Here is a 24,637-nt window from a genome sequence, read left to right on the forward strand (position 1 = left end):
GAGGCAGCATTCATAGGGATGCCTCTCTGGAAACAAAGGAGATGGCTGGTGTCATTTCCTTTCCCTGCTCCTCAACATAAACACAGCACCACCTGCAGGAAACAATGCCAACACTGGCTGCCTAACTTGCTTAACCCAAGCCCCACCCCCAGCACTCCTGTGGCACTGCCCTTCTCAGACACACTTGCCTCAGTCCCAGCTTGGTAGGCCCCGCCCCCAGAAGACCAGCATAAATCTTTGCTCACACTACATTTCCTGACCAGAGAGTTTTGAAGGGCCTCAGTTCCAATGTAGGGTGACAGATCTCATTTCTCAAGCAGATCAGAGCACACCTAGTTAACACTCACCACCTTCAGGCCAAGGACCAAACACTGCTCACAGCAGGCAAGGAGAGTCTCTGCTGATAACTGGCCTGAAGGATAAAGCAGTCAGAACACAATAGTCGAGTGCATGTGGCACACACTGGTGACATCCCCTGTGACTACATGACCTCTTAATAAGGCCATTACTTTCAGAAGCAGAAGATATAACTGGCTTTTCTAACATAGAGAAGAAGACAGAGACTTACACAAATGCCAAGATGGAGGAATTCATCCCAAATGAAAGAACAAGATAAGGCCATGGCCAAATATCTAAACAAAACAGATATAAAGTAACATGCCTGATAGAAAATTTAAGGATACTCACTGGGCTTGAGAAAAGAAGACATCAGTGAGACCCTTACCACAGAGATAAAAGAGCTAAGAAGGAATCAATCCAAGATGAAGAGTGCAATAAATGAGATTAGAAACATGCATGGTGCAATGAAAGCAGGCTGAAAGAGGCAGAGGAATGAACTAATGACCTATAAGACAAACTAATGGAAAGCAAGGAATATGAACAAATGAGAGAGAAAAAAGCTTTCCAGATTGAGAAGACACAGAGAACTCCCATTAAAATCAACAAAAGTTGGGGATCCCTGGGTGGCTCAGTGGTTTAGTGCTTGCCTTTGGCTCAGGGCATGATCCTGGAGTCCAGGGATTGAGCCCTGCATCAGGCTTTCTGCATGGAGCCTGCTTCTCCCTCTGCCTGTGTCTCTGCCCTTCTCTCTCTCTGTGTCTCTCATGAATAAATAAAATCTTAAAAAAAAAATCAACAAAAGCAGGCCAACACCAAGCCATATGGTAATTAAATTTGCGAAATATAGTGATAAAGGAAAAATCTTTTTTTTTTATAAATTAATTTTTATTGGTGTTCAATTTACCAACATACAGAATAACATCCAGTGCTCATCCCGTCAAGTGTCCCCCTCCGTGCCTGTCACCCATTCACCCCCACCCCCCGCCCTCCTCCCCTTCCACCACCCCTAGTTCATTTCCCAGAGTTAGAAGTCTTTATGTTCTGTGTCCCTGATAAAGGAAAAATCTTAAAAGCAGCAAAAGAATTCGTTCATTTACAAGGGAAAACTCATAAGGCTGGCTGGAGATTTTTCAACAGAAACTTTTTTTTTTAAGATTTTATTTATTTATTCATGAGAGACACAGAGAGAGACAGAGAGAGGCAGGGACACAGGCAGAGGGAGAAGCAGGCTCCATGCAGGGTGCCCGACACGGGACCTGATCCCAGATCTCCAGGATCACACCCTGGGTTGAAGGTGGCGCTAAACCACTGAGCCACCCGTGCCCTCAACAGAAACTTGACAAGCCAGTAGGGAATAGCATGATATATTTAAAGCACTAAATGGGAAAAATCTGCAGTGAAGAATATTCTATCCAGCAAGGCTATCATTCAGAATAGAAGGAGAGATGAAGAGTTTCCCAGACAGGGGCACCTGGGTGGCTCAGTGGTTGAGCATCTGCCTTTGGCTCAGGTCATAATCCTGGGGTCCTGGGATCAAATCCCACATTGTGCTCATCACAGGGAGCCTGCTTTTCCCTCTGCCTAGGTCTCTGCTCCTCTCTGTGTCTCTCATGAATAAATAAAATCTTAAAAAAAAAAAAGTTTCCCAGACAAACAAAAACTAAAGGAGCTTGTAACCATTAAACCAGTCCTGCAAGAAATATTAAAGGGGACTTTTTGAGTGGAAAGGAGAGACCAAATGGAAAAATATAGAGCCAGTAAACACAAAATAAGTAAAAAATGAGTATTTCTGTAAAAATCAGCATAGGAACTCACGCACAAAAAAGGATATAAAATATAATAACATATGCCTAAAACATGGGAAGGAGAAAAGAATGAATTAAAACTTGAACAACTATCAACTTAATTTGGATTGCTATTTGCAGAAGAGATTATAAAGAAACCTTATGGTCACCATATATCAAAAACCACTAATAAATACACAAGGAATAAAGAAAAATAAATCAAAAGATATCACTAAAGAAAATTAGCAAAACATGAAAGAGAGAAAGATATGCAAGGATCAGAGAAAATCTCCAGAAACAACCACAAAACAAGTAATAAAATGGCAAAAAATACATATCTATCGATAATTACTGTGAATATAAATGGACTAAATGCTCCAATTAAAAGACATAAGGTGTCAGAATGGATTTAAAAAAAAAAAAAAAAGCCAAGGACAGCCCTGGTGGCTCAGCGGTTTAGCGCCTGCCTTCAGGCCAGGGCCTGATCCTGGAGTTCTGGGATTGAGTCCCATGTGGGGCTCCCTGCATGGAGCCTGCTTCTCCCTCTGCCTGTGTCTCTGCCTCTCTCTCTCTCTCTCTCTCTCTCTTTCTCTGTGTGTGTGTGTGTGTCTCTCATGAATAAATAAATAAAATCTTTAAAAAAATAAATTAAAAAAATTAAAAAAAAATAAAAAAACCAGGACCCATCTATCTACGGCTTACAAGAGATGAATTTTAGACCTAAAGACACATACAGATTGAAAGTGAGGGGTTGGGAAAATATGTAGCATGCAAATTAATGTCAAAAGAAATCTGAAGTAGCAATACTTATATTGGACATATTGTACTTGTTTTTTAAGCAGGCTCCATGTTGGGCTTGAACTCATGATCCTGAGATCAAGACTTGAGCTGAGATCAATAGTTGGATGCTTAACCGACTGAACCACTTAGGTGCCCTGGACAAACTGGACTTTAAAACCAAGACTATAACAAGAGACAAAGAGGGGCACTATATAATAATGAAGTGAAACAATTGTAAATATTTATGTACCTAACATGGGAGCAACCAAATATATAGAATAATTAATAATGAACATAAAGGAAATAATAATAATACAACAGTAGTAGGAGACTTTTTTTTCTTTTTTTTAATAATAAATTTATTTTTTATTGGTGTTCAATTTGCCAACATATAGAATAACACCCAGTGCTCATCCCGTCAAGTGCCCCCCTCAGTGCCCGTCACCCATTCACCCCCACCCCCACCCTCCTCCCCTTCCACCACCCCTAGTTCGTTTCCCAGAGTTAGGAGTCTTTATGTTCTGTCTCCCTTTCTGATATTTCCTACCCGTTTCTTCTCCCTTCCCTTCAGTAGTAGGAGACATTAACACCTACTTACATCAATGTATAGTTCACCTAAACAGAAAATGAATAAGGAATAATGGCTTTGAATGACACTGGACCAGGTGGACTTAACAGATATATTTAGAATATTCCATCCTAAAACAGCAGACTATACATTCTTTCCAAATGCATATGGAACATTCTCCAGAACAGATCACACATTAGGTCACAAACATGCCTCAACAAATGCAAAAAGATTGACACCTTTTCTGATCACAATGCTGTGAAACTAGAAGTCTACTGCAAGAAAAAATCTGGAAAGATAACAAATACATACAGGTTAAACAACATGCCACTAAACAACTAATGAGTCAACCAGAAAATCAAAGAGGAAATTAAAAAACACAGAAAGACAAATGAAAATGAGAACATAACAGTCCAACACCTCTGGGATACAGCAAAAGCAGTCCTAAGAAGGAAGTACATAGCAATACAGGCCTACCTCAAGAAGAAAGAAAAACCTCAAATAAACAATCTAACTGTATACCTAAAAGAGCTAAAAACAACAACAACAACAACAAATGAAGCCTAAAAGAGCTAAAAAAAAAAAAAAAAAACCAACAACAACAACAACAAATGAAGCCTAAAGCCAGCAGAAGGAAGGAGATAATAAAGATTAGAGCAGAAATAAATGGTATAGAAACTTAAAAATCCAGGAGCTCGTTCTTTAAAAAAAATTAATAAAATTGATAAACCTCTAGCCAGATTTATCAAAAAGAAAAAAGACTCAAATAAATAAAACCACAAATGAAAGAGAAATAACCAATGTCACAGAATACAAACAATTATAATAAAATATTGTGAAAAACTATATACCAACAAATTGGACTACCTACAAGAAATGGATTAACTCCTAGAAACATGTCAATTACCAAAACTGAAACAGGAAGAAATAGAAAACTTGAACAGACCAATAACCAGCAAAGAAGTTGAATCAGTATTTAAAAACTTCCAACAAAGAAAAGTCCAGCTCCAGATAGCTTCACAGCTATCTGTGGAATTCTCCAAACATTTAAAGGGTTAATACATAAACAAAAGAGGAAGAATATCTTCCCAATTCATTCTATGAGGCTAGCATTACCCTGATACCAAAACGAGATAATCACACACACACACACACACACACACACGCACACACACAACGGGAACTTGAGACCAATATCTCTGATGAACATAGATGCAAAAATCCTCAACAAAATATTAGTAAACCAAATCTAACAATACATTAAAAGAATCATTTACCATGATCAAGTGGGATTTATTCCTAGGTTACAAGGGTGATTCAATAGTTACAAATCAACATGACACATGACCTTAATAAAAGAAAGGATAAGAATCATATGATCATTTCAATAGATGCGGAAAAAGCATTTGACAAAGTACAACATCTATTGATAATAATTAAAAAAAAAAAACCCTCAACAAAGCAGGGCTGGAGGGAACACATCTCAACATAATAATGGCCATATGTGAAAAGCCCACAGCTGATAGCATCCTAAATGGGGAAAGATTAAGAGCTCTTCCTCTGTAGTCAGGAACAAGGCAAGGATGTCCACTCTCACCACTTTTATCTGACATAGTACTGGAAGTCCTAGCCACAGCAATCAGACAATAAAATGAAATAACAGGCATCCAAATAGATAAGGAAGAAGTCAAGCTTTCATTATTTGCATAGGATATGATACTATATATAGGAAAGCTACAGACTCCACCAAAAAAATGCTAGAAACTAATACATGAATTCAGTAATGTCACAGGATACAAAATCAACATACGGAAACCTGTTGCATTTCTATACACCAATAATGAAGCAGCAGAAAGGAAAAATCAAGGAATCAATACCATTTACAATTGCATCAAAACCAATAGGATACCTAGGAGTAAACCTAACCAAAGAGGTGAAAGATCTATACTCTGAGAACTATAAAACACTGATAAAGACACTGAAAATGACACAAAGAAATGGAAAGATATTCCATGCTTGTGGATTGGAAAAACAAATATGGTTAAAATGTCCACTCTACCCAAAGCAATCTACACATTTAATGCAATCCATATCAAAACACCACCAGCATTTTTTAGAGCTAGAACAAACAATTCTAAAATTTGTATGGAACCATAAAAGACCCCACTTAGCCAAAGTAATCTTGAAAGAGAAGCAAAGCTGGAGACATCACAATTCTAAAGTTCGAGTTATGTCACAAAGCTGTAGTAATCAAAACAGTATGGTCCTGCCACAAAAACAGACACATAGATCAATAGAACAGAACCCCAGAAATGAATCCACAAGTATATGGTCAATTAATCGTTGACAAAGCAGGTAAGACATCCAATGGGAAAGACTGTCTCTTCAACAAATGGTGTTGGGAAAACTGGACAACAACATGCAAAAGAATGAAACTCAGCCACTTTTTATACACAAAAATAAACTCAAAATGGATTAAGATCTTAAATACGAGACCTGAAACCATAAAAATCCTAGAAGAGAGCACAGGCAGTAACTTCTTTGACATCAGTCACAGCAACTTCTTTCTACATATGTTCCTTGAGGCAAGGGAAACAAAAGCAAAAATAAACTATAGGGACTACATCAAAATAAAAATTTTCTGCAATGGAAACAATTAACAAAACTAAAAGGCAGCCTATGGAATGGGAGAAGGTATTTGCAAATGGCTATCCAAAATACATAAAGAACATCTATACCTGACATCCAAACAATAATTCAATAATAAATGGGCAGAAGATATGAATAGACATGCTTTCCAAAAAAGACATCCAAATGGCCAAAAGACACATGAAAAGATGCTCAACATCATGCATTATCAGGGAAATGCAAATCAAAACCACAGTAAGATATCATCTCATAGCTGTCAGAATGGCTAAAATCAACGACACAAGAAATAGCAGGTGTTGGTGACAATGTGGAGAAAGGGGATCCCTTGTGCATTGTTGGTAGGAATGCAAACTGGTGCCATACCTCTGGAAAACAGTAGGGAGTTTCCTCAGAAAATTAAAAACAGAACTACCCTACAACTCAGCAATTGCACTACTAGGTATTTAGCCAAAGGATACAAAAATACAGATTGGAAGGGGTACATGCACCCCAATGTTTACAGCAACCGTATCAACAATAGCAAACTCTAGAGAGATCCCAAATGTCCATTAACTAATTATATATATATATATATATATATCACATATACACACACACAATGGAATATTACTCAGCCATAAGAAAGAACAAAATCTTGCCATTTGCAAGGACATGGATGGAGCTAGAGAGTATAATGCTACAGGAAATAAGTCAATCAGAGAAAGACAATCATTTATCATATAATTTCACTCATATGTAGAATTTAAGAAATAAAACAAATAAGCAAAGGGAAAAAGGGGGGGTGGCAAACCAAGAAACAGACTCTTAACTACAGAAAACAAATGGTTACCAAAATGAAGTGGGAGAAAATGTGTTCAATAGGTGATGAGGATTAAGGAGGGCACTTGCTGTGATGAGCACCAAGTGTTGTATGTAAGTACTGAATCACTAGATTGTACACCTGAAAATAATATTACATGTATGTTAACTAACTGGAATTTAAATAACATTTTTTTTAAAAAAAAAAGGAAGAGCAAAGTTGAAGGATCTGACTTTAAGGCTTATTATAAAGCTACAATAATCAAGACAGTAAGGTATTGATGTCAGGATAGACAAATAGATCAATGGAAGAGAATAGAGCATCCAGAAGTGAATGTACTTATAGTCAGTTGGAGAAATGGTAATGGAATAATGACACCAATAAACAAAAACTAAACTTTGATCCACATTTGACACCATATATGAAGAAAAACAAACAAAAATCTCAAAATGGATTAGAGACCTAACTTTACAGTATAGAGAAAATCTTTGTGGCCTTAAACAAAGATTTCTTTGGCACACACCAAATATAGGATCCATAATTTTTTAAAACCTGGATTTCATCAAAATTAAAATCTTCTGTTCTTCAAAAGATACTCTTTTTTTTTTTTTTTAATTAAGTAGGCTCCATGCCAATATGGGGCTTGAACTCACCAATCTTTTTTTTTTTTTTTTTTTTTGAGCCTCCCCGGGCCTCCGGGACCCGTGGGCCCTGAACTCACCAATCTTGAAAAGACCCTGAGAAAGGGCCTTTGAAAGACCCTGAGACTGAGCCAGCCAGGAGCACCCAATAGATACTCTTAAAAGTATGAAATGATAAGCCACACGATGAAAGAAAGTGTTTGCAAAGCATCAATCTATTAAAGGATTTGCATCTAGGGTATATAAAAATACACCTCTCAAAACTTAAGAAAACAATGAGCAAAAAATTTGAATGGACACTTCACTAAAAAAGATATAAGGATAGCAAAGAAGCACATGAAAAGATTCTTAACCAGGAGTCACTAGGAAAAAAAATTAAAACCTCAATAACATACTATTCCACAACTATTATAAGGCTGGCTTAAAATTAAAGGACTGACAACACCAAGTGTTGATGAGGAATGTGGGGCAAGTGAAACTCTTATATGATGTTATGGAAATAAAGACGGTATTACCAATTTGGAAAATAGAAATTTCTTAAAAAGATAAACATGTACCTGCCATGTGGCCTAATCATTACACTCTTAGGTATTTACCTAAGAGAAATGAAAACCCATGTCCACAAGAACACTTATATTTGCATGTTAATAGAAGCATTATTCAAAATAGCCCAAGAAAGTGGAAAGAAACCAAATATTCATTAACAGGTAAATGAATAAAGAAATTGGGGTATATTCAAATAATGGAATACTATACAGCACTTAAAAGGAATGTACTATTGTTACAAAACAACATGAATGAATCTCAAAATAATTATGCTGAGTGAGAGAAAGCAGATGAAAAAGTACATGCTGTATGATTCTCTTCATGGAATGATAGAAAATTCAAACTAATCTATAGTGACAGAAAGAAGATCAGTGACCACCTGGGAAGCACTGGGGGATAAGGGAACGGCAGAAAGGCCCCTCAGAAAGGGGCCTGAGGAAACTTTTGGGGGTGATAGACATGTTCATTATCTTGATTGTGGTTATGCTTCCATAGGTGTATACATGTGTTGAAACATCAAATTGTATACTTTAAATATGTGCATTTTATTATGTTAATTATACCTCAATAAAGTTGTTTTAAAAATAATGTTTGGGGCATCTGGGTGGCTTAGTTGGTTAAGCATCCAACTCTTGGTTTCAGCTCAGGTCATGATCTCAGGGTCCTGGGATTGAGCCCTGAGTCAGGCTCTGCACCCAGCATGGAGTCTGCTTGTTTCTTTCCCTGTGTTCCTCCTCCTCTCTCTTTCCCTCAAATCAATAAATAAAATCTTCAAAAAAAAAAGTTTAAGGACTCTGTCCAGAAACTTTATTTTTTATTTTTATTTTTCTGTCCAGAAACTTTAATAAGCTAAAATGCATATTCCAAGGCATTAACCCTAGCTACCCTAATTCCACAGTCCTAGGTAGGACCCAGATATCTGCATTTGTAACAAGTCCTTCAGGTAATTCTAATGCAGGCCATCTTTAAACCATCCTTTGTGAAACTGTGGTAAAGATTTCTAGAACAATCTTGTGACTAGAATGTTGCTTCTGGTGAAAATAAGTACCTTTTTCTACTGGGATTGTCACATCTTCCTGTTATATGCCTCCAGAGCATTCATACTCAATTACCTTAACATATATTTAGCACAGCATTAGTAGTTTGAGAGTAAATCCCATAGTTTTCCCTCATCTTACCTTTATATAAATTAAAATAAACTATATAATGTAGTTATTATTTCTTGGTAAAGGCCAATAGCTTAAATAAGGAACTTACATCATTCAGTTGTTATGACTGAAAACTGATGTGGTGGTTTTCTAGTCACAGTTCTTAGTTTATCTTTTTCCACATCTTGTGATGCATACCCACCCTTGCATCTTCTTGTCCAACTAATGGTCAGAGAAGACACAGAAAGAATGTGAAATGGTTGCATTCCTGATAAGTCTCTGAGGACAAAGTTTATCTTTTCATATTTACATCACTTTCCTTACCCAACACACAAGCCATTGTCACTCTAAATGTTGGGAGATCGATTTTCCACATAAGACTAGCATTTCTTAGGCCTCACAACATTACCAGAAGGAAATATCTGAACTCAGTAGATGAAGCTTGTGGATTTTCCTACCAAATATCTCTGCTGCTATGAGGATCCACTGAAAAAAAAAAACACAAATATGAAAGGGCAAAGCTTACTCAAAGATGATTCTTAATTATTAAAAGGAGTATAGCAAGTGATATGTGTGAAAATGATGCAGGAAAAAAAAACCTTCAAAAATTCTCTCCAAGAAAACAGAAAAAACTGGCAAAAATAGAAAATATTTTCAGAACACAAGAAATTAAACAAAGGCTTAAAGCAATCAGGAGAACATTTATTCAAGAAAAATGGCTGAATCTTGGTATGAACAGTGAGCTTTGTCGTGTTTTAGTTGCTCTGTTCCCAACCTACTTCTCCTTGTTTATGGTAGCCTTGGATATCAACAGCCTGCAATCATGGTGAAAATTAGCAATCTGGCAGCCATAGGAAGGGGCAAAACAGGATTTGAGTTCAAAGTCTCATTCCCAGAGAACTATCATCATTTGACTTGTTTGGGGGTTCCTTGGCACACCTTACTATAAGACTTTCTTTATTAGACCTATTCACAGTTTGCACAGTGTGAAAAACCTTTTCGCCAGGAGCATTTGTAGAAAATTACTAGAGGCAATTGCTTAACTTCTTGGTGCCTAAGGCACTGGATAACAGCTGGGACAAAAATAGGCTAACCAAAAATTTAAAAGGAGATGCATGGGAATGAGATGTCCATAGTGGTTTTGAAAATCACCTAAATATTTCTGAGACTCTAGAAGGCCATGTACAAATGCCCAGCTCTGTGTGCATGTTCAGGAAAAATCTGAGAAGGTCTTATGCTCTCATTTCTGGTGGGGAGAGATCTTGGGGTTCTACACAAACAGGGAGTGAATGCAAAGGTGGAATTGCCACCTGCTTGACTGTATGTTGAAGGTGCACCCCACTATCCACACAGAGCTCCTGTCAAAGGCTGGAAAAAATCACTAAACAAGCAAACAATAACAAAACAACAAACAATACCAATAAAAAACACGAGATGGAGGAGACTCTGATTTCTAAAATAGCCACATTATATTATTAAATGTCCAGTTCTCGACAGAAAAAATTATAAGCCATGTAAAGAAACGAGAAAGCATGATCCATACATAGAAAAAAGGGAAAAAAGTAATCAAGAGAAATTGTTCTGAGGAAGCCAAGATAATTAGACTTCCTAGACCAAGACTTTAAATCAACTATTTAAAAACTGTAAAAAGAATTAAAGGAAACCACAAGAAAAGAACTAAAGGAAAGTATGAGGACAAATTCTCATCAAATTGAGAAAATAGAAATTATATTTGAAAGGGCCAATAGAAATTCTGGGTTGGAAAGTATAATAACTGAAATGAAAAATTCACTAGAGTGGCTCAAATGCAAATTTGAGCAAACAGGAAAAGAGTCAGAGACTATAGATATAGGTCAACTGAAACTATCCAGTTTGAGGAAGAGAAAGAAAAAGAATGAAAAACAATTTAGAGTCATAAAGACTGGTAGAGTCGGACTCCCATCACACATACCAACATAGAATGGGAATCCCAGAAGACAGAAACAAAGGGGCTGAAAGAATACTTAAAGAAATAATGGCTGAAGACTTCCTAAATTTGGTGAAAAACACTAATCTCCACATCCAACTGATCTATCTACAAACTCCAAGAAATATAAATTCAAAGAGGTCTACACATAGACATATCAAACTGTCAAAATGTAAAGAATCTGAAAGCAGCAAGAGAAAAGCAACTTGTCACATGCAAGATTTTTTTTTTTTATCTCTGATCTTTCCTTTTTTTTTTTTTTTTTTTTTTTTTTTGAGGAGGAAGAGAGTATGCACATCCGCTAGTGGGAGGTGCAGAGAGAGAAAGGGGGAGAGAATCCCAAGCAGGCTCCATGCTCAGAATGGAGCCCAATGCAGGGATTGATCTCATGATCCTGAGATCACAACCTGAGCTGAAATTAAGAGTCAGACACTAGGGATCCCTGGGTGGCGCAGCGGTTTGGTGCCTGCCTTTGGCCCAGGGCGCGATCCTGGAGACCCGGGATCAAATCCCACGTCGGGCTCCCGGTGCATGGAGCCTGCTTCTCCCTCTGCCTGTGTCTCTGCCTCTCTCTCTCTGTGTGTGTGACTATCATAAAAAAAAAAAAAAAAGACAGAAAAAAAAAAAAAAAAGAGTCAGACACTAGATCGACTGAGCTACCCAGGTGCTCCAAGACATTTTCAGTAAGATTAATAGTTGATTTCTTACCATAAACTATGAAAGCCACAAAATAGTACCTAATATGACATATTCTAAATGCTTAAAAAAACTGTCAACCAAGAATTCTGTATCTATGGTTAATTGATTTTCAACCAGGGTGCTGTCTTATTTTGAGCTGCTATAACAAAGTACCATAGACTGGGCAGCTTATAAACAACAGAAATTCATTTCTCACAGTTCTGGAGGCTTGGAAGTCTGAGATCACAGTGCAAGCATGGTTGAATTCTGGTGAGGATCTTCTGGGTTGCAGATTGATGACTTCTCATTATATCCTCTCATAGCAGAGAGTAGACAGAGGAAGCAAGTTCTCTCATAGCACTTATAAGGGCATTAATCCTATTCATGATGGCTCAACTCTTACAACCTCATCTACTCCTAAATACCTCCCACAGTCTTCACTTCCTAATATCATTGGGTATTACCATTGGGTTAAGTTCTAACATATGAATTTTGGGGGAACACAAACATTGTGATGGCACTTGAGTCGGTAACAAGTGCCAAGACCATTCAGTGGAGAATAGTCTTTTTAACAAATGGTTTGGGAACAGCAGCATATATATACACATGTGGAAAAATAAACTTAGACTCCTAATTCACACCATATACAAAAATCAACTCAAAGTGGATCAAGGAGTTAAAGCTAAATTTTAAGAAGACAGCACAGGTATACATCTTGGATTAGGCAATGGTTTCTTAGATATGACACCAAAACACAAGCAACCAAAGAAAAAATAGAAAAATTAGACTTCATCAAAATTGAAAACTTCTGTGCTTCAAAAGATATCATCAAGAAAATGAAAATAAAAAAAAAAAGAAAATGAAAATGAAAAGACAGCCCACAGAATGGGAAAAAAAGTATTTATAAGTCACATATTTGATAAGCATCTAGTACCCAGAATACATAAGTAATTTTCACAACAACCATAAAAAGACAGATAACTTAATTTAAAAATGGGCAAAGGAGTTGTATAGATATCTCTTCAAAGGGAATATACAAATGGCCAATAAGCACATGAAAAGATGCTCAATATCATTTGCATCAGGGAAATCCAAATCAAAACTATAATGAGCCACCATTTCATACCTAATGGGATAGTAACAATAACACTAAAAATAATAATAATAATAGACAATCCCAAGTGTGAGGGAGGGAAGAAGATGACCCTTATACACTGCTAGCACAAACAAGAAATGGTGCTAGTACTTTAGAAAACAATTTGGAAGTTGCTCAGAAAATTAACAGAGGTTTACCATATGGCTCAGCAATTATTTATATACATATTTTTTCAGAGGTTCACACAAACTTGTACACAAGTTCTCATAGCATTATTCACAATATCCAAATAATGGAAACCACCCAAATACCCATCAACTTATGAATGGATAAACAAATACGTTATGTCCATACAATGCACTATGTTTCAACCATGGAAAGGAATGGAGTCCTGAGATCATCCTGCCACAACATGGATGAACACTGAAAAAATGATGCTGCGTGAAAGAAAATGGACAGAAAGTGCCATATTGTATATGATTCCATTTATGTAAAATGTGCAGAATACAGATAGAAAGTCCATTAGTGGTTTTCAGGGGCAGAGGGGAGGGGGAGGAAAATGGGGAATGATCGCTAAGGGGTACAGTGTCTTTTTGTTGGGGAAGGTGATGAAAATGTTCTGGTGATGGTTTCACAACCTTGTGAATAGACTCACACCCATAGAATTGTACATTTTAAGAGATCGTGTTTTATGGTATGTTAATTATATCTCAGCTTTTTAAAAAAAGCAGTACAGCTTCTGAAAGTAGTACTGGCCTTTTAAACTCCCATTAACGTGATCTCAGGTGGCTTTGGGCTTTGGGATTGAGAGAGTTGATCTTGGCAAGCAGATATGTGAGAGGAACACAGTTGAAAAGGACACATCCACACACAACCACAACCATCCCCCCAACACACACAATGAAAGCAAGCACAGGCGCTTCCAGATACCATGAAAAGGTGTCCCACAGTTATTTTCCTGGCAAACCATTTCCTTTAGCAATATCCCCAATGTGCATAGCTACCACAAATTTGTAATCAGTATAACTCTCCAGACTAAAGTTAGCAGGATAACCTTACCTTTAATATTGTTTTGTTGTTCCATCAGTAATTTACTTATTTCTGAAAACCAACAATCTCTGATTTCTTTCGAAGCTGCCTGAAAATTGCAGATAAGAAGATACTCTGAATATCAGATCATCTGGAGCATTAATTAGGGTTTTTATTGTCTGGGTGACCTTTAGAATGGTGAGATAGAAAACACTTGCCGAGAACACAGGAAAGAGTAAGAGGCACCTAAGGGGAAGACACAAGCTTTACCTGCAGGATGTATTTCTCAAGTCCATTCCGGTTGGCAAGTTCAAACTTCCGGTTGCTCCCCCTTCCAAGCTGGCGAATTGAAAGTGTCATCAACTATTGTAAAGAAAGAAGAAAAATTGCTGTGCTATCATTTTCTGATTTTAAAATTCTCCCTCTCGGCCACTCTGGTTCTTTCTACCCTCAGTAGCTCTCTTCTTCCATTGCCCTTCCATGTGTTTTGTTGTCCTCTGTTAATGGCCCCAAGGAGCATAAAGCACAAACACAATGTCGCATAGTATCATCTGTCTTCTCTGTTTCAGGGGACAACACAGACTGCATCTTTCCATATGTAGGGCTGGAGACCTCAACCTTAAGCAAGGAGATCATTCCTCCTTTAACACCTAAGTATTTCACAAATCTGTACACAATAGTCATCAAATGAGTGTCTACATTAAGAAACATAAATAACAAAAGCTACCATGATTAATTAACAACTTAAATCACAAGGGCACAAATGTGTATGTGTGTGTGCGTATGCACATGTGTGGTGTGTGTGTGTGGCGGGGAGGTGGTCTCATCTCCAGCTATGAAATATTTCCTACACAGGCTAGAGATGATGCTTGGTGTGGACGTGGGGTCCAAGACCTCTGAAGTCTTTGCCAATGCTCCTATGCAAAGATGTGTGGTTGAGAAGGACAAGTAGGAGATGAAATCCAGTCCATGCTCTAACCACCAAATATTTCACCCCTCTCTCTGCTTGTAGGGTGCTTTCCTAATTAGTTTGTCAGGACAGGCTGCCATATGGTCCCTTTTCTCTACCTGGCACAAAGGCACCTCTATGCCAGCCCTAACCCTGTCTATTCACGCCCTGACTTTGTGGTTAGAAAGGCCTGGGCATGCAGTCTAGCTCTGTTGTGTGGCATTTGGCAAGTTAATCTTGCTTCTCTAGACTTCAGTTTTCTTACTGTAAAATAAGAATAATGGTATTTATCTCCATAGGGACATGCTGATTCCCAAATGCAATAGGACCCCTTTACCTTCATAGATTTCTTAAAGCTGTAATGAGGAGATAGGCCCTGGTCACTGGGCTCCATTCGTATCTTACAGAATACAATTCCCCTTTCAAATAGATAGATTTGCCTCTGTCTGGGCTTAAATCGAATAAAATCCTTCATTTTATAACGATCCTTGTGAATTGTCCACACGTTGAAAGAGCCATGCTTCAGTAGCTTTCCCAGTTTCCTGATATCATCCTTTGGGGAAGATAGACAGACATACATAAAAAGAAGCTGTTAAATTACTTGACAGGGAAAGAACTCTTAAGGGTCTGTTTTCAAATTACAAAATATGCTTATTTGAAGTTGATGATTTTAAAAGCGCCAGTTAGGCTCATCTGTCACTAAATCAAAACTAGAGTTCTGTGAGCTTCACTGAGCATGGCACCATTTGGTTATGTAGGTCAATAGTACAGCTGTGCAAGGTAATAAACATAAAGCATGTTAGAAAAACTTAAACTAAAGATACTGGTACTCTGATATTTTTGTCTTTATAATTAATTTTAGCTAGCAGGATTCTACTTCCTCTTCTTCATTTTTGATATGTGACGTCTACTTTAAAAGGGCAAGAAATTAACATTTACATATGTTCAGAGGAGACAAAATTTTTGTTACATTATGGACCTATTCCATAATAATCCATAACATCTGCCTCGGTATGAGAACCTGAGAACATGAGATTTGTTCTGAAAGAAAAAAGCTTAATATAGCATAATTTTAATAACACTGTAATGCAAATAATAATGACATTCAAGTTCGCATTTTTCAGAGTAGGTAGACAGGGCAAAGATAATCCCAAATGACAAACTTTTAGAAAGTCTATTTGGCTTCAGGGCACATTTATGATGCCTATTCCTCCACCAGCAAGCTCATCATTCTCATATGTAACGGTTTACAGTCCACATGAGTGACCTTGCCTTCTCTGCGCCTTCTTCAAAGGGTACTAGAGTGAGATGAGCTAATAACATTGTATTTTACCTGGCATTTTCAAAAAAGTAGATGACTTGAAGCAGATAATCAAGAACTTATTTCCCTGAATGAAAACGCGAAAAGAAGAAAATTATTTGAACAGGACCAGGACAGAGAAATTTCCCTGAGTTATGTCTAGCTGAGATAAATCCCTACAATTTTTGAGTTAATACTAGAAATATATACACTATTTATATTTGGGCTTTTTATAGTTTATTGTTCATGTTGAACAAGCTGTGACTATTGTTTCAAAAAGAATTTACTGCACTTCTGAAATTCTAAAATAAAAACTTCAAGAGCATAAACTCTAGTCATTTCTGTGGTGCTTGTGGCATATATTCAGTGTTTTCTCTTTTTTGCTTTGTAAAACTGACATATGTAAACTGTGGTGAATGAAACTCTCAGTGAGGAACAAAGAGCCTCCAGCCATAAGGACTGCTCTCCTAGAAGCACAATACTCCTGCTTTGCTTACACAGGCTCCGCTTGACGATGCTCCAAAACAGATGGGTGGTGGGTTCATGAGGACCCTTTAGAAGTTTTTCACTCTATCCACATCCTTCCAGGAGCCACTCCAGCCCTCAGTGATTGTATTTTCTTTTAAACCCGTTCTATTTTTACTATATAGACATAAATAATGCAGGAAATATGTTTTCATCTGGGTGACTGGCAAGAGTTGGTGCTTAATATTTGCCACAAGAATTATAATCAATAGTTTCTGTTATTTTATTTTATTTTATTTATTTGGGAGAGAGAAAGAGAGGGAGCATGAGTGGGAGGGGCAGAGGGAAAGAGAATCTCAAGCAGACTCTGCTCTGAGCAGGGAGCCTGACATGGAGCTTGATCCCATGACCCTGAGATCATAATCTAAGATGAAACCAAGAGTCTGGAGCTTAACCAACTGTGTAGTTTCTATTCTAAAATGTACTTATGCTCTACCTCATTTCAAAAACTTGACCTATCTTATAAAAATATATACATTATAAGGAGACAGAAAATAACTAATGTACTAGGGAGAAAAAAGATTAAAAAAATAAGATGAAGAGGTTGGACATAAAACCTATATAACAAAGACATATAAACCTGGTGCAGATTAGGTTATGACCTTCTAGTGGGCAGTACAGAGGGAAACACAGTGAGTTGTATGATATATTATGTCCGAAGACATACCCAAACCAGTTGTTCAGAAAATGCACAGCAATTCCTATTAATAAGATATGAGAGAAATTTCTCCCATGGGTCCTGGTTCTCATAAAGAGTCACTGAGTCAAATACTGAGCACATCCTCAACCATATCCCAGAATAGATACAGACAAATGGATTTTAGGTAAAGCTGTTTCTGACAACACATTTGGTGAATATGGAGGCACCACTTCAAAGCACAGCTGTTAAAAGTAATTCTAAAAGAAGCCAGAATAGAGAACCCAGAAATGGACCCTCAACTCTATGGTCAACTAATTGTTGACAAATCAGGAAAGAATATCCAATAGAAAAAAGACAGTCTCTTCAACAAATGGTGTTGGGAAAATTGGACAGCCACATGTAGAATGAAAATGGGCCATTTCCTCACATTGTACACAAAAAATAGACTCAAAATGGATGGAAGACCTAAATGTGAGATAGGAATCCATCAAAAGCCTAGAGAAGAATATACAGCAACCTTAGTGACCCTGGCCACAGCAACTTCTTACTAGATACATCAACAAAGGCAAAAATGAACTATTGCATTCATCAAGATAAAAACCTTTTATACAGCAAAGGAAGCAGTTGACAAATTTAAAAGACAACTGACAGAATGGGAGGAGATACTTGCAAATGTCAGATAAAGGACTAGTACCCAAAATCTATAAAGAACTTATCAACTTAATACCCAAAGAATATAAATCCAATTAAGAAATGGGCAGAAGACATAGACATTTCTCTGAAGAAGACATACGAATGGCCAACAGACACATGAAAACATGCTCAACATCACTCAGCATCAGGGAAAAACAAAACCACAATGAGATACCACCTCACACCAGTCAGAATGGCTAAAATTAACAAGTCAGGAAATGACAAATGTTGGCAAGGATGCAGAGAAAAGGGAACCCTCTTACACTGTTGGTGAGAATGCAAGCTGGTGTAGTCACTCTGGAAAACGGTATGGGGGTTCCTCAAAAAGTTGAAAATAGAGCTGCTCTACAATCCAGCAATTGCACTATCAGGTATTTAACCCAAAGATACAAATGTAGTGACACAAAGGGGCCCCTGCACCCTAGTGTTTATAGCAGTAATGGCACAATAGCCAAACTCTGGAAAGAGCCCAGATGTCCGATCAACAGATGAATGGATAAAGATGTGGCATATGTATACAATGGACTACTACTCAGCCATCAAAAAATGAAATCTTGCCATTTGCAATGATGCAGATGGAACTAGAGGGTATTATTATGCTAAGTGAAATAAGTCAACCAGAGAAAGACAATTATCATATGATCTCACTCATATGTGTAACTTAAGAAACAAAACAGAGGATCATAGGGGAAGGGAGGGAAAAATAAAACCTGATAAAATCAGAGAGAGACAAATCATAAGAGACTTTTAATCATAGGAAACAAACCCAGGGTTGCTGGAGGGGAGGGGATGGGGGGATGGGGTAAGTGGGTGATTGACATTAAGAAGGGCACATGATATAATGAGCACTGGGTATTATATAAGACTGATGAATCACTGAACTCTACCTTTGAAGCTGATAATACACTATATGTTAATTAATTGAGTTTAAATTTTAAAAATAAGGGATATATTATATATATTAAATAAATAAAATTAGTGGAGACATAAAGGCATCACATTAAATTTTATTAATAAGAGTTGTCTAAAAGTAAAAAATAAATAAAATAAAAAGCATAAATATAAAGAAATAAAGCCAGAATGATGGGGGAGTGGGGAACAAGTCCCAGTGTGCACTCTCTAATGACCTGTGGAGGCCTGGGTGAAGTTAGTTAAGGTATCTGCCAAGGCCATGGTCTGCAGAGGAAACTGCCCTGTCTATAGCCCTGCTGAAGAGACAACCTTAGGCAATGATATTGCCTTTATCACCTCTGCTCTCTCCTCCTCATCCCTCCAGCAGCCATAGCTCTTTGCACCCCAGTAGGTAAATGACCAATGAATATGAATCCAGCAAGGGGTCAGTCCCTTACCACAGAGGCCAATCTGATCCCTGTTTGAACTAAGACAATAAGCAGCAGGAGTTGTGACTGTGAGATGTTTTATAAGAAGGCTGGAGGTAGATTAAACAATAAGATAGCAGAGCAATAAAGAAAGTGAGTCACCAGAAACTGAGGAAGAGGAAAAGACACTGAAGGAGGTAAAAGGGGAATATGGATCACCTTTTACCACCTACTGTGGACTTCATTTTAGCTAATTACATCTGCAAAGACCTTATTTCCAAATAAAATCACATTCTGAGGTCCCAGGTGGACACCACTTTTTTGGGAGACACTATTCAACCTAGTATTGGAGCATCTCTGAATTAGTTTCCTCACGGTGGTGAGCATGTCCACCTACTGTGGTAAAAGGGGAAGACAGCTGGTGTGTGGATGTACCTGGCACAAATAGGCAGAGCACACAGGTAAGAACCTCCACTCTCTCCCAAGCCAAGGCCTCAGAATTGCTACGGGTCCTGGAAGTGTCCCATTCCCGCCTCCGTGTGCCTGGTTCTGTCATTGTACTTGTTCTTCCCAAGGCTCTGTGGTCACCTATTCCAGTAAGCCCATCATCACTGAAGGTCACCGGAGGGAATTGCTGGGTTTTTGAGTCCAGCTGAAACAAAAGGGTTGCATGTCATCCAAGTATTTACATATATTTTCTGAGGACCACACTTATGAGATTGGACATCTCAATGCTCAAGGCCAATCCTGCAGTGGCTGAGGTACCCCATGTGGTGCTGATGAAGGGCAGGTGCATGTATATTACCACCAGCCAGGATACATGCTTACATGGAAGCACCCCACTTCCCAAAGGAAAGGGTAAGAGATCTTCTGAACAAGACCAAAGATGACCTTTGGCTATATTTTCAACCATATGTATCCTCTCTTCTCAATCAGACTGTAGTTGGTCCCAAGGCCAGGGACCACATGCACAGCTCTTGTAGATATATGTCCCCTAGACATGTAATATTTATTCATTTATTAGCATGAGTCCTGAGGGGACATGAGGTGACATGTTCAACACTGTGAAGAAACTAATTCAGAAATGCTCCAATACTAGGTTGAATAGTGTCTCCCAAAAAACTCGTGTCCACCTGGGACCTCAGAATGTGATTTTATTTGGAAATAAGGTCTTTGCAGATGTAATTAGCTAAAATGAAGTCCTACTTCATTAGGGTAGGACCCTTATCCAATGAATGGTGTCCTCATGAGAAGAGAAAACAGAGACAAAGACTCCCACATAGAGAAGACAGTCATGAAGACAGACAGAAATTGGAGTCATGTAGCTATAAGCCAAGAAACGCTAAGCATTGTTGGCAACAACTAGAAGTCAGCAGAGAAGCAATGAATGGTTCTTTCCTAGCTTCAGAGGGAGTAAAAGCCTGATAACACTTAGATTTTAGACTTCTCATCTCCAGAACTGTGGAGCTTTGTTATGGCAGCTCTAGGAAATGAATATATCTGCAATCAGTTTTTCCACTAGTGGTGGCCATCACTTCTGTGTGTTGAATCTAGTAGATATAAACTCACGGATACAACACCGTTTGGTGTTGGCTACCCCCCAACAAGCAAGCGAAAAGTCAGATGGCCTCCTCCATATGGGAAATGATGGCAAAAGTTACCAATTTTCACATGTGGAATTTTGTAGTTAAGAGCACTGATGTAGGCATTTCGAATGAAGAATCTGGCTAAGAGAATGTCTGATGAAGTTGGCCTCCAGAAAGAGACCACTTGTGAGTGCCCAGGTTTTCATTCCTGGCAGTGACAACAATGTGACAGAGATATATACTTCTTGCACAAAAATACAGGAAACATCTGGATAAATGAAGCTAGCCCAGAAACAAAACAACAGAAGCTGTAGGACAGAAAAGCCCCTTAATACAATCATCAGAAGCAAAGGGGTTCCTTTCTTTCCAGTCTAGTCAATTATCCAAATAAGCCAGCCTTAGGGCCCTTTATTTAGCATCTGCCAGGTGTCACCATGGTGGTAGTGGTTTTTATTATGATTTAGTTCTCATTTGCTCCTTACAGCCTCCCTTTGACATAGGTGTCTTAAGTGTGTGAAGATGCATAAGGCTATAACACTGGGTTGTTCAGATCATTTACTCGGTCTTATCTTTGCAGCCAACATTTCTGCTCAGGGAATTGGAGACTGAATCAGAAATAAAATACCTGGCCTTAGTCCACAAAACTTGCAACAAAAATAGTTCTTTTATTGAATGACAGAAATTTGTTCCAGAAAATAAAAATGTTTCATTCAACATTTACTATTCAACTTTGGAACTTGTTCCTGATAAGTCAGGATTTTAAAGGACTCTACACATATATCTATTTTAGGTGTTAGATTGAATAGAGAAGATTTTTTTTTTTTTGCAGATGGAGGAAAGTAAATAACATCTCAGCATTCCACAAAACAAACTTTCTTTCTTTTTAAGATTTTATTTATTTATTCATGAGAGACACAGAGAGAAGAGAAGCAGAGACATAGGCAGAGGAAGAAGCAGGCTCCATGAAGGGAGCCTGACGTGGGACTTGATCCCCAGACTCCAGGATCATGCCCTGGGCCAAAGGCAGGCACTTAACCACTAAGCCACCCAGGTGTCCCCAAAACAAACTTTCTTAAAACAAAAAAAATTTAGTTTCTGTGATTAAATTAAATCAAGAACTAACTGTACAAAAAGGAATAAAATGTAAATAACAGGAAGGAATTTTTTTTAGTTGTTTTAATTATGCATTCACCCATTCAAGTAATGTCTTTCCAAACCAGGTCAATACTGGATGTCAAGTAGAGAAATTAAAGGGTTAAGTTTTGGGTTCATCCACACACTCAGTATGTGATTTTCAGCACCCTATAATAAGGTTCTACAAAGCTGAATCAAAGTATCTCAGAAACATTCGATGTGAGTTAAGAGTAACTGAGCTGTTTAGGAGACTTTCAACAAAATCAGATGAAGAATACAACAAGAGAATGAATGGCACTCTGGATAGGGAATAAAGAGGTCCAAGAAGTAGTCCAAGCTGATGCACAATGTGATAGTGGGTGAGTTAACTCTTCTTTCCATGGATATTTTCCTGAATCAGAAAGTAAAAATTTAAGTGCCTGCTCTTCCATAATTCTATAGAATTATACAAAACTGGGTAAAGTAGCTAATATACTAGATGTAAAGCAAGTTAAAATCTTAGTGAACAAAACAACAATAGAATTTATGCCAAAGGTGCGATTCTTTGCATTTTATGTAAAAAAAAAATCTCTACAATTCTATAGGCTGGTTCATCTTATTTGCATGCAAGTTGCCTTGGAATGAAATTAGAGTACAGGGGGATCCCTGGGTGGCGCAGCGGTTTGGCGCCTGCCTTTGGCCCAGGGCGCGATCCTGGAGACCCGGGATCGAATCCCACGTCGGGCTCCCGGTGCATGGAGCCTGCTTCTCCCTCTTCCTATGTCTCTGCCTCTCTCTCTGTGTGTGTGTGACTATCATAAATTAAAAAAAAAAAAAATTAAAAAAAAAGAAATTAGAGTACACTGCTATTTACTCACATTTTACTAATTATTTTCTCATAACTTCCTCCTCCTCTGTTACTTACACTCAGAATAATAACTGGGAGTTTCCTGCCCTGTGTATGGCTTCCAGGACATTCATTCGACTCCGGGAAATGGATATCTAATAGGGGGAGCTGATGCGTGTTCAGAAATAAAAAGAACAGAAAGATGTCTCAAAATGATTAAATAAATGGCTCCCTTGAGTTTCCTTAAATGAAGAAGGAAAAAATTATTACCAAGAAAATGATACCCTCCTACACATACCTGTGGTTCATGAATACCCTCCTGAATCATGCAAAAGTAGTAAGCAGAGAATACTCTTGAGTCCCAGGGGACAGTAACAGCAACACTGCCTGGATCACTGTGGCCCAGTGGGGCTGCTTCTGAGATGCTGGCCAGCAAAATATCAGGAGGGAGGGAAATAAAAATACCCTGGTTTTTTTGCCCCTAATTAATTTGCATGGTGTGACTTATGACCAGGAAAGAAAAGAAAGGTCTTTTGCCCAAACCTCAATGAACAGTTTGTGAGAACCAGGTAAAAATGAAAAGGAAAAGAAAAAACGAAAAGTGTCTCTCTGAAATGTAATTTTCAAAATGCTTCATCCCTGTGTGGTAGGAGAGAGTAGCCTCCCAAAGAGATCCACATCCTAATCCCTGGAATCCAAGAATAGGTCAGGTTACATGACAAATGGGAATTAAGGTTGCAGATGGAATAGGGTTTTTCATCAGCTGACTTCGAGATAGGGAGATACCGTGGATTAATGGGTGGGTTCAAGATAATCCTAGAGTCTTCAGAAGAGGGAGAGAAGCAGAAGAGAAGGTCAGAATGATGTGAGTCAAGAACTTTGACAATGGAAGGAGAAACCATGAGCCAGGAAATGTGTGTCACCCTGGCAAGCTGGACAAGGCAAGGAAATAGATTCTCTCCTAGAGCTTCCCAGAAGAAAGCAGACACCCTGATTTTACCCTAGAGAGGCTGTGTTGTACTTCCGGCCTGTGGAACTATAATACATTTGCGCTGCTCCAAGCCATGAAGGTTGTGGTAATTTGTTATGACAATGATGGAAAATTAACTCACCTGAGTCAAGACCTAGAGAACCTCACAGTGAAAACCAGCTGATATTAATTATGTCCCAGTCCCAAGGAGCTCATACAGTTACAGAGGATGGCCTGCCTGGAATTCCTGGGACTGACCCACTCAGGGTTTACCCTAATGTCCCAGTGGAGAGGGCTCAACTCCCCAGCACCACCTCTTTTGGAATTTTTCTTCAACCATTTGGCTTAAGGAATGTACAATATATGCATGTCGGTCCTCTTCTGAAATCTCTTACATCAGAGATCTCAGAAGAGATTGACACATATATATGAGTCAAAAAGGAAAAATCTTTTAATCTTTCAATAGTGCCATGGGTCAGAGAATAAGTAACTCCTTCAACACCTTTCCCTGCCCATCTATGTTCTGTCCTCGGAGTTCTTGCTTATTCTAGAGTGTGGGTCAGTCTCAACATTGAGGATCCCAAGGAATCCAACCCAAGATCCCTGAAAATGCTGAGAGGCTGCTTGGATTTCCACAGCACAGATTTGATGAACAATTTGAGTTACTTTCCT

The 24,637-nt window shown here is 38.2% G+C and overlaps 1 protein-coding gene across 1 annotated transcript in view; it reads right to left on the reverse strand.

Annotated features, from left to right (window-relative positions):
• MCF2L2 (MCF.2 cell line derived transforming sequence-like 2) overlaps positions 1–24,637 on the reverse strand; it is a 237,482-nt gene that overhangs the window by 13,156 nt on the left and 199,689 nt on the right. Inside the window, exons 23-25 of the mRNA XM_055307990.1 lie at positions 15,310–15,525; positions 14,294–14,386; positions 14,054–14,132 (exon numbers count right to left, since the gene is read on the reverse strand). Coding sequence (XP_055163965.1) covers positions 14,054–14,132; positions 14,294–14,386; positions 15,310–15,525 — 388 coding nt within the window. The remainder of the gene's footprint in view (positions 1–14,053; positions 14,133–14,293; positions 14,387–15,309; positions 15,526–24,637) is intronic.

Source organism: Nyctereutes procyonoides, unplaced genomic scaffold, assembly GCF_905146905.1.
Source record: "Nyctereutes procyonoides isolate TBG_1078 unplaced genomic scaffold, NYPRO_anot_genome, whole genome shotgun sequence".
NCBI classification, from domain to species: Eukaryota; Metazoa; Chordata; class Mammalia; order Carnivora; family Canidae; genus Nyctereutes; species Nyctereutes procyonoides.